The 13549-nt window shown below is 36.3% G+C and overlaps 3 protein-coding genes across 4 annotated transcripts; 2 read left to right on the forward strand and 1 right to left on the reverse strand.

The window, feature by feature from the left end:
* The first annotated feature begins 629 nt into the window (after positions 1-629).
* LOC132200499 (phospholipid scramblase 1) lies at positions 630-6958 on the forward strand. Of its 2 annotated transcripts, XM_059625997.1 has the most exons (8): positions 630-797; positions 1188-1318; positions 2361-2633; positions 5230-5343; positions 5402-5619; positions 5689-5853; positions 5911-6072; positions 6134-6958. In XM_059625997.1, exons 2-8 carry the CDS (start codon positions 1273-1275, stop codon positions 6191-6193), a joined length of 1038 nt encoding a protein of 345 aa, XP_059481980.1. In that variant the 5' UTR covers positions 630-797; positions 1188-1272; the 3' UTR covers positions 6194-6958. The 2 variants fall into 2 exon arrangements, with proteins under 2 accessions (XP_059481980.1, XP_059481981.1); XM_059625998.1 differs by lacking the exons at positions 630-797; positions 1188-1318; positions 2361-2633 and adding exons at positions 4178-4567; positions 4888-5167.
* A 1138-nt stretch (positions 6959-8096) lies between these two features.
* LOC132201149 (ADP/ATP translocase 1-like) lies at positions 8097-11678 on the forward strand. Its single transcript, XM_059627091.1, has 3 exons — positions 8097-8437; positions 10053-10412; positions 10649-11678. The coding sequence occupies exons 1-3, from the start codon at positions 8141-8143 to the stop codon at positions 10913-10915; spliced, it is 924 nt and encodes a 307-aa protein (XP_059483074.1). The 5' UTR covers positions 8097-8140; the 3' UTR covers positions 10916-11678.
* LOC132201150 (holotricin-3-like) lies at positions 11560-12311 on the reverse strand. Its single transcript, XM_059627092.1, has 3 exons — positions 12157-12311; positions 11772-12036; positions 11560-11701 (listed from the first exon to the last, which is right to left on the reverse strand). Exons 1-3 carry the CDS (start codon positions 12230-12232, stop codon positions 11689-11691), a joined length of 354 nt encoding a protein of 117 aa, XP_059483075.1. The 5' UTR covers positions 12233-12311; the 3' UTR covers positions 11560-11688.
* Positions 12312-13549: the final 1238 nt, after the last annotated feature.

The following is a 13549-nucleotide window of genomic DNA, read 5'->3' on the forward strand; positions in this document are numbered from 1 at the left end:
ATACATTGTCAACACTTGTGTAGCTGCATATATGAGAGTATTTTGCTGGCTTCCATAATCCATAACTTGCAATGCATAGTAACCTTACGTAAATTATTAATTTATAATTTTTTAAGGAAAATAAATTAGTTAATTTTTAAGTTTAAGAAAAAAAATTAGTCACTTTAATTATTTAAATTATTTTCATTATAAAAAAATATCACGCAATTTTAAGATAATTGAATTTTTATAATTTAATTTGAAATTAAATTTAAGTCTAGATTAATTAAATTTTTATGTTGTTGTATATTGATTGAGTTATTAAATAAAATAAATTTTAATTTTTAAAAATTTCTTTTTTAATTTAAAAAAATATGATTGTGTATTGCAAGTTTTTAATATTTCGCGCGTACTAATGCGTTTAAATGTTGATATATAAAAATTAATTTAGAATTTTATTGAAAAAATTGATAATTTTTTTATGTTGGTCAAAAATCGATGCTAATATTGTCAATTTTACACAATAATCAAGTAAAAATATGAGGACAAAATTATTAAGAAAGTAATAACATAAAGATTAAAGAGACAAAAAAAAATTTTGTGTTTAGTGAAATTCTTCTGCAACAGTTGGCTGCTCCATATTGTGCGAGGATTGCGTGACGCTCGCAGTCTAACAAGTTTGTGTGTCTATCAAAATATTTGCGTGTATTTTTGCACGACAACGCCTTAGTCTATGAGGACCCTCTTGATTTTAAAATTAGAGACGTAGGCGTGGCTTCTCATTAATTTGCAGGTCTAGCTCTAAAATTCGCAATCAGGTATATTATTTTAAAGTTTACTCCGCAGTTTTAAGGAAATAAGTAGTATGAATTTCTACACCGGGTACAATTTTGCCGAAAACAACGACCTTGAAAATCGCCATAGCTGTGTAAATTTAATCATACGTGCAGTGAAACATACTATAATATTTCCACAAGTCTAGGCGAAAAACTGGACGAATTGTCAGTAAAAATAAAAATCTGCAAAAGATCTAAACTATTCAGTGAATTACGAAACATTTTATTGCTCGGCGCGACCAAACCAAGAGTGGCGGCGGCGGTGTTTTTTTTCCCGTGTCCACCGCTAACAAAAGTTGCCCGAAATAGAAAGTGTTTCAATGTAGTCAATGTGCTGTACACAACCTGATAATGGGGTCTTTCTTTTTCAAGGTACAACACCTGCCTGCAGTGAGAGTGAGTCAGTTGCAGTTTAGACTCTCTTCGCAAACATTGCTGACAAAAAACATTGAAAAAAATGGCATACCCGCCTTTACCAAATCAATCGCAGTATCCCCCGGGAGGTAAGCAAAGTTTCCGACGTAGACGCAGAGGTTAATATTTTACAATTATCTTTTTGTTGTAAAAATCTGAAATTAATCACACCAGTTGCACAAAAAGCAGGACATGTTCGTGAAGAGAATTTTTTTCATAATTATATTTTATTGAAACTTTAATTTCAACTGTGACAACTTTTGTCAATGAATATTGGTAAATTATTGATATTTTTATAACATTTTTATCGCAATATTTAGATAAATTACATAAGACGAAAATGTAAGATAGACAAAAAAAATTTTACGGTGATTTGAATTTAAAATCGGCTTTTCCTTGATGCTTGATGGGTTTTGTTTGTTTATTTGTTAAAAGAAATATTGTTTTTTTCTGTTTACCATGAATCAAATCAACCCTCGCTCGTTAAAGTCAACAACACACTAAAAATGACACTTCAATTTAATTGAGTTGAGATGTTTTCTATTCTCTAAAAAAATTTTATCGTTTCCTGAGCATTTTTGGTTTTTTTTTTATCTATGGTGGTCATGCCAGAAAAAAATCTTTCCGGTCTCTGTGGCCTTCATTGTTAACTATTTGTCTTTTTGGGAGTAAACTTTAATATTCAAAAGATCAAATCGTTATTTGTGTCCGACGCGCAAAATTTTATATCTTTCACTAGATAAGAGTTTTTGAGATAATTAAACAATTGATTTTTTATGCTATCAATAAATTTTTACTTATTTCTTTGTTGGGTGTCATTGCTTTTTTAAGCATACATAATTAAATGCAGACTTTCAGAACCTTTAAATTTAAAAAGTTAAGGCGAAATTCCTCCAGAACAGGTTCTTTTGTTGTGAAAATATGATGCAAATAATTCAAATAAGAAATACCTACTGTGCGTACATGTTGAGCCTCCGCAAATGTTATTGAGCTCCTCACAGGGCTCATCGATGCCCAATTTAGTCATGCCTGCTTTTTTTAGCTTTGGTGTGTCAGTTAACGACAAACGTCGTCACCAGCTTTTTATCACTGGAGATAACCCGATCGCTGGGAAACTTTTCCTCTTTCCAGCGTCGATGCCACAACCCAGTATCGGCTTCAACATGTCCCAGCCTGGCGAGAACCCGGCGTACCCGCAGCCCGGAGGCTACGGCGCCCCCTATCCGCCTGCCACGTCACCTGGCTACCCTCCGCCGGCCGGATATCCACCCCCGGCCGCCCCCGGAGGCGGCTACCCTCCGCCCCAGCAGCAGCAGGGCTACCCTGGCGGCTACGCGCCGCCCGCAGGATACGCGGCGCCGCCGATGGGCCAGCCCATCACGCAGCAGCCGGCGCCGGCCGGAGGTAGTAGAATTCCTAGATTTGTTTGCAAATACGGTCTCGGCTTTGTGGGCCTCGTGTTGATTTATGTCATGGTCTCGCGCTACCTTTACAGGAACTTTTACCACGATTGAACTTTGACTTTGGCAAGGTGACAATAATTTGTGCGCTCTTTGTAAAACGTTGAGCAAAACTCGTCTCTCTGAAAAAGGGTTCTTGCTTATCTCTCATTGCTGGATTATTTATTTACCTCGCCTTGCATTATCTTAACTTTTCTGATCCTTTCTGCACCACAACTGATATTTCTATCTTTCCACGAAGCACAAAGAAATTTTTGATAAATATATTGGCGCCGGTTGGTGCATTTGATAAAAATAAATCAACTTCCTGTGGGTTCCATTAATTTTTCTTGTCTGTTTCTTTCTCAAAATTTTTCACTTTTATCTTCTAATAATTTCATCAATGCATCAAAATACGTTGCACAATGTAATGAAAAAGGTGAAGTGACTGTAAAAAAAGTGGTCGGTGAAATTAAGTCCCAACTTTAAAGTAAAATTGCAAAACATTTTAAACAAGTAATTCGCAGTAATTTAATTTCACTAAAACTTTGAAAAACCAACAACATTTATGGAATTAACCCTCGATCGTAAATTCCTACCATAAAACTTTTTTTGTAATATAAAAATGGTGTAACGCGATTTAATAAACTTAAAAAAATTCCATTTAATGTATTTTCATCTTTTTTTTTCGCCTAATTCTTTAGTAATTATTTAAACCCTTTTTTCATCAAATAAATAATCTTAATGTTTTTTTTTCTTCCAATTTTCCATCACATGTACAAGAGATAAAAAATTCAAGTAAGAATATTTCATTTTGTCGGGAGGGGGGTATAGATTTTATTTTTATATGCGTGACTCTTCATTATATGCATAGAGATAGTATACATAATATTTCACCTTGATTGAATGAACACGGCACATATTTTATCTCGATCCGAAGCTTGTTTTGCTTGATATTTGATTTGCTTGAACGTGCTGTGTGGGTAGATTATCTTTTAAGAAACAAACAGAATACGATCGAGTTTTATTTTCCCTTGGAGAAATAAATATTCCCTTGGAGCGGAGTCCAATTAATTAGCATTTCTTTCGGTGCATAAACTGGCGGTGATGGGCTTATTAACGGTTCATGGCCAAGCTGCGGCTCAACACTGGATCTCCGTTTGCCAGAGTATTTTTCCTCCTGCTGCAACTTTATGCAAATGATACTGTTTGTGGCGAGCGCGCTTTTAACTTGGGCGTCGAAATTGCTCCACTTTATCTTCGTCCTTTAACAATTCGTCAAATTCGAAATTAATCTAAAAGCTCACTTTTATTAATTTATTTGATTCACCGGAACCAAACAAGTTATTCATGCAAATAACTAGTTTGAACGCGAGATTTGCCAACACCACTTTTCTTGCATCACCATCATCATTGGCAGCATATATAAGAACACCTCTAAGTAAGACGCGTCACGTGCGTTTACAATAATACAATATGTTGCTCTTTCGCCATAAAAAAACACAAGCACCTCGATCGTCACTCTCTCACTTGACGTCTCTCTCCACTTGTCGATCGCCCGCTCACCTAGCAAGATGCATATATGTTATTTAGTTTTCTGATAACATGATTTGTGTCTCGCGCTTCTTTTTTGGACCTTGGCTGCTATTATCTTTCCAATGAGCAAATATTGACTTGGAGCGACTGCAAAGGCTGTTCTCGGAACGCCCGTTTGTCCACCGCTTCATAGCAACGGACGCTCTTCTTTGACATGGACACTCGCCAGGGCGAACGGCAGCCCTTGCTCGGCGGCCACGGCGCTCAACCCACCTACCAATTCATTCGCACCAGGGCGCGACGCGTGCTGCTCAGACGAATGTGGAACAGGATGGTCGTCCATCTGCGCGGCGGCTACACCAGGTAGGCTAATTATTAATTAGTTTTTAAATTTTTTGTATTCGTAGAAACCAGAAGAACGTCAATAATCATGTCATAAATGTCACAAATCTAAATTCTATCGTGGGAATTTTTTTCCTTGGAGTAAAAAAAATTGATCCCGGGTCTCATATATATATATATATATATATATATATATATTTATATTAATAAAGATGAAACTCTTTTAGTAATTGTAATTTATAATTAATGGAGAAAAATATTTATTAGATTTTATTTTTTATAAACTAAATTTCCCACTCGTACCCTGATAACTAATCTACTGACATTTTGCCTCTTTCCAGAATAAACCAGCAATACCGCCGACGCGTGCACCGTCCTAAGGATTTTGTGACCATCGACACAAAAGAAGACTTGCTTTGGGCCAAAATGCTCTCTCAGTGCAGCAGCCCTTATTTCACCGACCTGGACAATGTCCACGACATGGCCATTAAGGCCATCGAGTCAGGCGGACTTGCTGTCTTCTGACGAAAAATGTTAAACCCGCCAAAGTCAAAGTTCCTCTGTAAATACTCTGTACATAGAAAACTGATCATTATTGTGTTCTTTTTCATATACTCATGTGTGAGTTAAGTCGGGAGACGATAAAAATTTTTTTCTATAAATTTTCTGGGCTGCTGTTCTAGGCGGCGAAAACTGGATGCAAGCTCCGAATGCACAGTCAAACTGCCCTCCTGGCTTGGAATATCTCACCATGATCGACCAACTGCTTGTGCACCAGAAGGTTGAAGTACTTGAAGGTAATTTTCATTATTTGAATTAAGTAAGAGATAAAACTATTTTATTATATTTTTGTAGCCATAACTGGATTTGAAACGGCCAACAAGTTCTCCGTGAAGAACAGCTTGGGTCAAAAAATATTTGACGCCAAAGAGAGCAGCGGCTGCCTGACAAGAAACTGCTGTGGACCTATTAGGCCTTTTGACATGAAGATTTATGACAACCACAAGAACATGGTCATGCACTTGCACCGTCCGTTTGCATGCCAGAGCTGCTGGTTCCCGTGCTGCCTTCAGGTATCTATAAAAATATTATATTATTAACTTCACTTGCTGAAATTAATCTGATTTCTTTTTTGCCATCAGTCCATGGAAGTGACCGCTCCACCTGGAACTTTGGTGGGAACAGTTGAGCAGGAGTGGAGCGTCTTCAAGCCACATTTCAAAGTCAAGGATGCAGCTGGAAACACCGTGCTTTTGATCCGAGGACCTTTCTGTACCTTCAGTTTTTGTGGCGATGTGGAATTCAAGGTTTAATTAATTTTCTTTTTATAAAGACCTGCAACTTAGAAAAACTTCCCAAATTAGGTTTTCTCCGCAGACGGATCAAGGGAGGTTGGAATGATTTCAAAGCAGTGGTCGGGAATCGCCAGGGAAGCCTTTACGGATGCTGACCTCTTCGGAATTTCCTTCCCCATGGACCTTGATGTGAAAATGAAGGCGGTTATGCTTGGTGCCTGCTTTCTGATTGTAAGCCTCTCAAAATCATGCTTGCTTCTGAGTATTTATTCGCCTCTATTTTTTCAAACAGGATGCCATGTTCTTCGAAAAGAAAGGAAACAAGGAACGAGATGGTCTTGGAATGTTCTAAATTCAAATCCTGCATTTGTATACCAAATTTTACGCATATGATCTTCACCGAAAGTATGATTCTATTTCCTCTGAGATACACTAAAATCAAGAACCAGGAGCATTAACACTGAATATCATTCGTCATCTAGTTGATTTTTGTTAAAAAAAAAGGAATAAATTACAGCACTTCATTACCATAATCTGGTGTCAAATTTCCAGATTAGTTAAATGATAATTATTTGAAATGTAAAGTAAATACTTGTCCTGGTTGATTGCAACTTGTAATGTATTCAATTTTATCCTCTGAGCATCTAAACATCATTGTAACAGCTTATTTACAATTAGGGCACACCAAGATGTTTAGAACTTAGTAAGTTGGGCATAAATATTTTGCGTCGTTTTTAAGTTTTGTACTTCATGATAATTATTATTGGCCGTCAATGCAAAACTTGTTGCGCCTTTCTCATGTGCAACTTAGTTATACAAAAATATAGCACAAACTACTGCTTTTGGGCTATTTGCCAGATATATTTTGTTGTGCGATGTTTATGATATGACAACTAATGTAAGTATAATAACCATTACACGCGTCCATCATACCTTACAAAAGTATTTGCAAAACAACAAAAATATAAATTATATCTGTAGCTGGCCAAAAAGCCATGAAATTAGAATCCTAACGTTTATGAAGCATATAATGCCATGTGTATTCTAAATTCAGAAGCTTTTACATGTTCTATATTCATGCTGGGTAATGTTATTCTAATAAAAATTTTAAATGAAATGTAAATTTTTTTTAGAAACTTTTTTCCTTAAAATGATCAAAATTTAATATTTGATTTGGCACTGCAACTGAACTGATGCCTCTCTGCTTCTTGTCATAACTCGGATAATTATGTTTACGCTCCACAAAGCTACAAGAAGAAAAATTATAATAAAAAATATGTTATTCAGTTGCACCAAAATCGTTTGCAGGAACATTTGCCTATTGTAAATCAAAATCAATTCCCTCTAAAATTAAAAAAATTTAATTAAATCATTTTAAAATACTAGTATGGTCTATATTTAACGTTTTGACTATTTGCTATTGCTTAATTACAAAGAAAAGAAAACTTTTAATAACATCTGCGTACTTATAATTTTCTCAGAATCATAAGTCGTGCATGATGATGCAAAGCTGCGTACAAGTGGGACGGCTAAATGAGCCTCGGAATTTGATAACACAAAACAAACTCGGCGATGGGTAAAAAAAAGCGTAGTTATTTAACAGACAGCAGGAAAGAGGCTGCCCGTGTTGCTCTCCATTAAAAAATCCTTTGTTGTTTGCCTAAAAAAGTCAATTTGCAAATAGCTGCCAAGTATATGCGAGAGAGACAGTACGCGCGCCTTTTAAAAAAAGGGAACGTCACACTTTTTACTATTCCTGTGCGAGATTTGCAAAATAATAAATTATAAATAAAGTGAGTTGTAAATTTAAAAAAAAAAATTATATACAGAAAAGTGAATTCTGACCTTCCCAATCAAAAATTAATTAAAAACTTAATTAAAATAATTTTAATATCACCAAAACGGAGATAAAATAAGGGTCCGGCGTTTTTTTTTTTTTTTTAATCATATTTCTGAAAATTTCATTTTACAGTTTATATTACAGTGTTATTTATTAAGTAAATTCAAATATTCTCTGTAGTATGCAATGAAATTATTTTGTGTGGGTATTATTTTGTATAGGAGACGCTCTTCTAATTTTATCCTAATTTTTTTTATTAAATTGATTTTACCATTTTTTTTTTAATAAATTAAATAACCAGCTTTAATTTACACGTATATTCGTAGCACCGCGGACTGCATTCAATGGGCAAACTGCATTCCCGCTACACAAACAATAGTAGAAAGGGGAGGGCGGGCGACTGACGAAAACACGGCGCGCGGGCCTCAGAGCGCGCAGAGCAAGATAAGAGATATAATTATGGTCTTCATGGAGGTGCTGCTGTTCCTCAAGGACTTTGTGCTCGGCGGGGTGGCCGGCACCGTGTCCAAGACGGTCGTCGCGCCCATCGAGAGGGTGAAACTGCTGCTGCAGCTGCAGGACGGCTCCGTGCAGATGCAGCAGGCAAACAAGCGCTACGACGGCATCATCGACTGCACCCGCAGCGTTTACAAGGAGCAGGGCCTCTGGAGCTTTTGGAGGGGCAACTGGGCCAACGTGATCAGGTACTTCCCGACTCAGGCCATCAACCTCGCCTTCAAGGACCGGTATAAGAAGGTGAGACCCTTCGATTTTTCATTTTACTACTGCATGTCGATCACGGACACCTTGCGCGCCGAAAGAGATCCTCCGTCTATTTTTTTTAGTATTATTTTTTTTTCGAATTTCGCATTAAAATCATTGCAAAGTAAAGGAGACTTTAAGTGTTGCAATTTTCAAGGTGGTTCAGTTTAAGCAGATTTTATTTTGTGGACTTGAAATTTCTTGATTCATAACATTTCGTCTTATGAACGCACTGCGCCCATCTCAAAAATGCATTTCCCAAGCATGCGTGCAGCTGCAATCGATGCATTTTATTCCATGGCCCGCCAGAGGGGGTAATTTGAGAAAGTGGGCCACTTTTATCATTCATTCATTCATATTAATATACACATACACACTTGAAACCAATAATGAAACCAAAAATGGAAAAGTAAAATACATGTTATTGTCTTTTCTGACAGGCTGATTTTATTTTTAAGCTTGCATTGATACAGTTGGCTTTTGAAATTTTTACAAAAAAAAATTAATTTTCACTATTTACAACTCTACGATAATTTTGATTTTTATGAAAAAGGAAGTGAAACAAAAAATTGTATCTATTAAGTTGTGTTTCCAGTATGGATTGCGGGAGTGTCAAGAAAAATTCTGAGTTAATTTCTGAAATTTTGTTATGATGATTTTGGATAAATTTAGAAATAAATTACTCTTATTTCGGGGAGATAAAATTTTCTGATTAAATCAGCTTCCAAAAATTATGTGCCGGCTATAACTGATATACAAGTCTTGAATTTGTGGGTTTTTTTGTATCATGAGACTTTAAAGAATTTGGCCGTCTCAAATTTCATTTAATGTTAAGTGTGGAAATATTTATGACGTTAAAATTGTACATTTATGGATACGCTCAACGATTTTGTGCTCGCGCTTAAATTTTGTATAAGTCTTGCGCTCAAGTCTTTGCGATCTTAAGTAACTTTTATTATTATTTTTTTCACTTAAAAAAGTGCAGCTAACTTATAAAACATATTTTTTGAATAAACCATCTGCAATTGGAAATTACAAAGTTGAACTTAAATTACCAGAATTGGAAACAGTTGTGAAGTCTTGGGTGTAAAAATACTGTTTTTCGTTAAAATTTTTCACCAAATTTGCAAATTTTTAATAGTGGGCAGCGCGCAGCGACCAATGCACTCGCGCTCACAATTTCAAAAATCATACGCTCTCTTTCACGAGCGCAATGTTTGTGTGAAATAATTGTTTGAAATCAAATTTTGTGCACTGCTCAATTTAAATTTGCAGGATCAACCAAGAGCTTACAATTAGTAATAAGTCAAATGCGATCACTAGCAGTAAATTGCTTCAGAAATTGGCTATGGAATTGTACATTATAATATTAATAAATAAATACATTCAATTAACAAAAAAGTGCAATTTTTTTAATTAACATAAACAAAGGCTCACAAATTTCTTGTTAAAATATTTTTGTCAAAAAACCTCTCACAATAAACCGTTTATCGTTGTCTGTATATTTCGCATTAAGACTATAATTTTATTTTCATTATTTATTGCAAACGTACCTATGACTTTAGAATCTAATTAAATGTTTGTAATGGAAAACCCTAATTTTTCACAGCTCTTTTTGCAAGGTTTGGACAAAAAGGAGAACTTTTGGGGCTACTTTGCAGGCAGCGTCGCGGCTGGCAGCGCTGCAGGAGCAACGTCCCTTTGCGTGGTGTACCCATTGGACTTCGCGCGGACACGTCTGGGCGCGGACATCGGCAAGACGGAGGAGGAGCGCGAGTTTACCGGGCTGTGGGATTGCGTGAAGAAAATTTTCAAGTCAGACGGCATCGTTGGTCTGTACCGCGGTTTCTTTGTGTCACTCTTCGGCATCATCCTCTACAGGGGCGCCTACTTCGGACTCTGGGATGCGTCGAAGGAGTTGATCGGCGAGGAGAATTTAAACGTTTTCACCAAGTGGATTCTTGCACAGGTAGAAAAAAAATGTTGAAATAAAAATTAATTTTAGTTGAGATCAAAAAGCTAAATAAGCTTATTTTCTAATAATCATAATTTTAAGACAAACACTAACATTTTTATTTAAAAAAATATATAAATGATTTTTGTTTTATTTTATTGCTTTTAAATTACGCCGATCTGGATTTCTTGATGATGATTTAAAAAAAACGTTGAAATTTATACGCACTGTCTGGATCTCTTGTGTTGTAGTTGACAACGACCTTGGCTGGCCTGTTCTCGTACCCGGCCGACACCGTCCGCCGGCGCATGATGATGCAATCCGGTTGCAAAAAGAGTGACAAATTGTACTCCACAAGCTTGCACTGCACCGTCTACATTGCTCGAAACGAGGGTTTCTGCGCCTTCTACAAGGGCGCCTTCACCAACATCCTCAGAGGCATGTGCAGTGCATTGGTCCTGGTGCTCTACGATGAAATGCAATCACTTTTTGATTACTTGGTGCCAACGCAGCAGTGAGATTTTTTAGTGACCATAATTATATACTTTTTATTCGCGCGCTGTTATTTTTTTTTATGATTCTGATTTATTTTTTTACCAATTCAAGGTGTTTTATTTTTCCAGTTTATTGCTTGTTTTTCTAATTTTTACTGGTTATGAAAATAACACTTTTTGCTCTAAGCAAAAAATTTTGCTGGTCCAGGCTATATTAAAAAGGCGGTTTGTGATTAATTGTGAATAAGAAAATCTTACATTCGTTGCGATAAATTCAAGCAATTACACCCATTTAAAATTTATAACATAATTTAACCTACGAATTATTGTAATCTAATTGAAAAATCTGCCTCTCTTTTCACGTGTTTGTTGATGCAAACAAAAAGTTTGTTGTGAAACGCACCATCTCTGATCGATTCGTTGTTTGTGAGAGAAGAATAATTTCTTCTCTTGAGGCGTTTTAGCAATGTGTATAATTATTCCAGAATCCAGACGCCAAGCACACACAAGCGAGCGTGCTCAAAATACATTTATTAATTTGTGATAATTTTTCTCCTTAATTGTGAGTAAGACATTGTTTAAAGACACTTTTTTCACGATCCATTATTTTCTATTTTATATGTTATTGTTGCCATGTGTTGTAGTTGATAATTAAAACTTTCAATTACTTTCATTGTTGAAAACAATTTTATTTTTTGATCACTTAAACTGTAGCTTAGCATAAATTAATATATTTTTTACATTTTTGTACTTTTTTTTAGCAAATATTCCTGTAAGTTGCTGCGCGCAGAGGAAACTTAGCCACCAAAACTGCAACAGAAAATAAGAAAAAAAAAAATTAATAAGTCATAAATATTTTCGGAGGATTTGCAAAACTCACCCAAAGCTCTGGCTGGCGGCGTTGGCGCTGCTTCCACTGAAACCACCCCCGAAGCCTCCTCCGGCGTTGAAACTTTGGCTCGCGGCGCTCGCTTGGCTGGCGCTTCCTCCGAATCCACCGCCTGGGTAGAATCCGCCGCCACCTGGTCTGTATCCTTGATTGTAACCTCCCGGCCTGTAGCCGCCGCCATGACCTCCATATCCTGGGCGACCGTACTGGGGTGACCTGGCCACTCTCACCAAAGGTGCGTCAGGAATTTCATACTCTGAAAAACGGAAAAAGTAACAATTAATTAGTTTTAAATTTTCATCCAAGAAAAATTCAGAAAATAATGGAGAGTCAATTCTAATTTGATAATAATTATATTACTGTAAAAACAACTTACGGACGACGGCGTAAGGGAAGGCGGAGGCTGCTGCTATCAAAAGCAGAGCGGCGCAGGCGAAAAGAGCGGTCTTCATGTCGGAGCTTCGATCGCGGAGGAAATGCGGTGCCAACGCTCTCGACGGCTACCTTTTTATACTCGCGACCTGCGGACGGTCGTCAGGCCAGAATCACGGTCGTGATGACCGAACCGGTTCTCGCCAACCCGAGTCAGCAATTTTTTTCTAATATGTACACTTAAATCTGCGGCGCGGTCTGCGGCGTTGTAGAGATGATCACTGCGCTGAATATTTCGCGAACGTTGATCTCTCTCCGCGAATGCCCCCGCGGGACATGAAGATTAGTTGCTCCTTCGTTCTCGTTTTGATCGCTATCACTTTTGTTCACGTTTTCCAAACATGATTTGCGCGTCTCTCCGCGCTTTCTATTTCTGCAAAGTGTTTAATTTGGCGAGTTTCGAATGATTTGTGAAATTTGACGCGCTAAACCTGCAGCCAGGGGGGTGATGTGGAAAATTTAATTAGCGCGCATTATAAGTAGAGGCCTTGGGGAAAAAAACGAAAAAACGTCCCGAACTTTTAATGGTAATTTTTCTCTATACATTAGCATTGGGTTTTAGATGCCAGTTCCAAGAAAAATTTAATTTATTGCGAGAACTGGATATTTTAAATTTAACCTTCGCTCTTATAGGGATTTTTTCCCTCAAAATTGGCCCCATCAAAGTTGATAAAAATTTCAGAAAATCACTTTCATATCCCCCTAATTAAGATGGAAAAATAAAATCAATCAAATTTTCATTATTATTATTATTGTTTTTATCAGGTTGATTAAAAATGTATTAAGCAGTGTCGTCGTATCTTTCAGAAAATACAATTAATTTATATAAATTATGCAAATTATAAATATAATAATTTTTTATATATCACAATTGTTTTCTTCCATTAAATTAAATTAATTTATTTTACTCAAAACAAGTTAAAAGTCAAAACAATAAATTGTAAAAAATTGGTTGAGAGAAAAAAAAATAGGCACACAGTGAAGAACTCACTGAAACCAAAAATATATTAATATTAAGCAAGCATATTTGGAAGAATATGTAAACATTAAAAACCAACGAAAGGAACATTATTATTGGTATTATTTTATATTAGTAGAATTTAAATTTATATAATTAATACTTTTATTTTTCGATCCTATTTTTATGTCTGGGTTTAGAAAGAAGATCAGGAATCAGGATGACACCTGAGCAGCCATATTTTAGTAGGTAGCCGTTCTCTCTTGAAATGTTCATTTTTTTTAACGAGAATAAATAAAGCATAATATTTTTCATAGAGAGCACTTTGGCGCATGAGTTGGCGCGCTGGTGCCGCTGATGGTTGGCGTGCCAATTTCGG

Source organism: Neocloeon triangulifer, unplaced genomic scaffold, assembly GCF_031216515.1.
Source record: "Neocloeon triangulifer isolate White Clay Creek 2 clone unplaced genomic scaffold, ASM3121651v1 ptg000014l, whole genome shotgun sequence".
Lineage (NCBI taxonomy): Eukaryota > Metazoa > Arthropoda > Insecta > Ephemeroptera > Baetidae > Neocloeon > Neocloeon triangulifer.

What these genes read in the sequence shown, in the direction of transcription:
- LOC132200499 (XM_059625997.1), top strand. Translation starts at nt 1,273, where the DNA reads ATGGCATACCCGCCTTTACCAAATCAATCGCAGTATCCCCCGGGAG. An exon ending in ATCGCAGTATCCCCCGGGAG is followed by an intron (nt 1,319 to 2,360) that starts GTAAGCAAAGTT and finishes TCCTCTTTCCAG; the next exon opens with CGTCGATGCCACAACCCAGT. An exon ending in GTGGCGATGTGGAATTCAAG is followed by an intron (nt 5,854 to 5,910) that starts GTTTAATTAATT and finishes TTCCCAAATTAG; the next exon opens with GTTTTCTCCGCAGACGGATC.
- LOC132201149 (XM_059627091.1), top strand. Translation starts at nt 8,141, where the DNA reads ATGGTCTTCATGGAGGTGCTGCTGTTCCTCAAGGACTTTGTGCTCGGC. An exon ending in TCAAGGACCGGTATAAGAAG is followed by an intron (nt 8,438 to 10,052) that starts GTGAGACCCTTC and finishes AATTTTTCACAG; the next exon opens with CTCTTTTTGCAAGGTTTGGA. An exon ending in CCAAGTGGATTCTTGCACAG is followed by an intron (nt 10,413 to 10,648) that starts GTAGAAAAAAAA and finishes CTTGTGTTGTAG; the next exon opens with TTGACAACGACCTTGGCTGG.
- LOC132201150 (XM_059627092.1), bottom strand. Translation starts at nt 12,232, where the DNA reads ATGAAGACCGCTCTTTTCGCCTGCGCCGCTCTGCTTTTGATAGCAGCA. An exon ending in CTTCCCTTACGCCGTCGTCC is followed by an intron (nt 12,037 to 12,156) that starts GTAAGTTGTTTT and finishes TCCGTTTTTCAG; the next exon opens with AGTATGAAATTCCTGACGCA.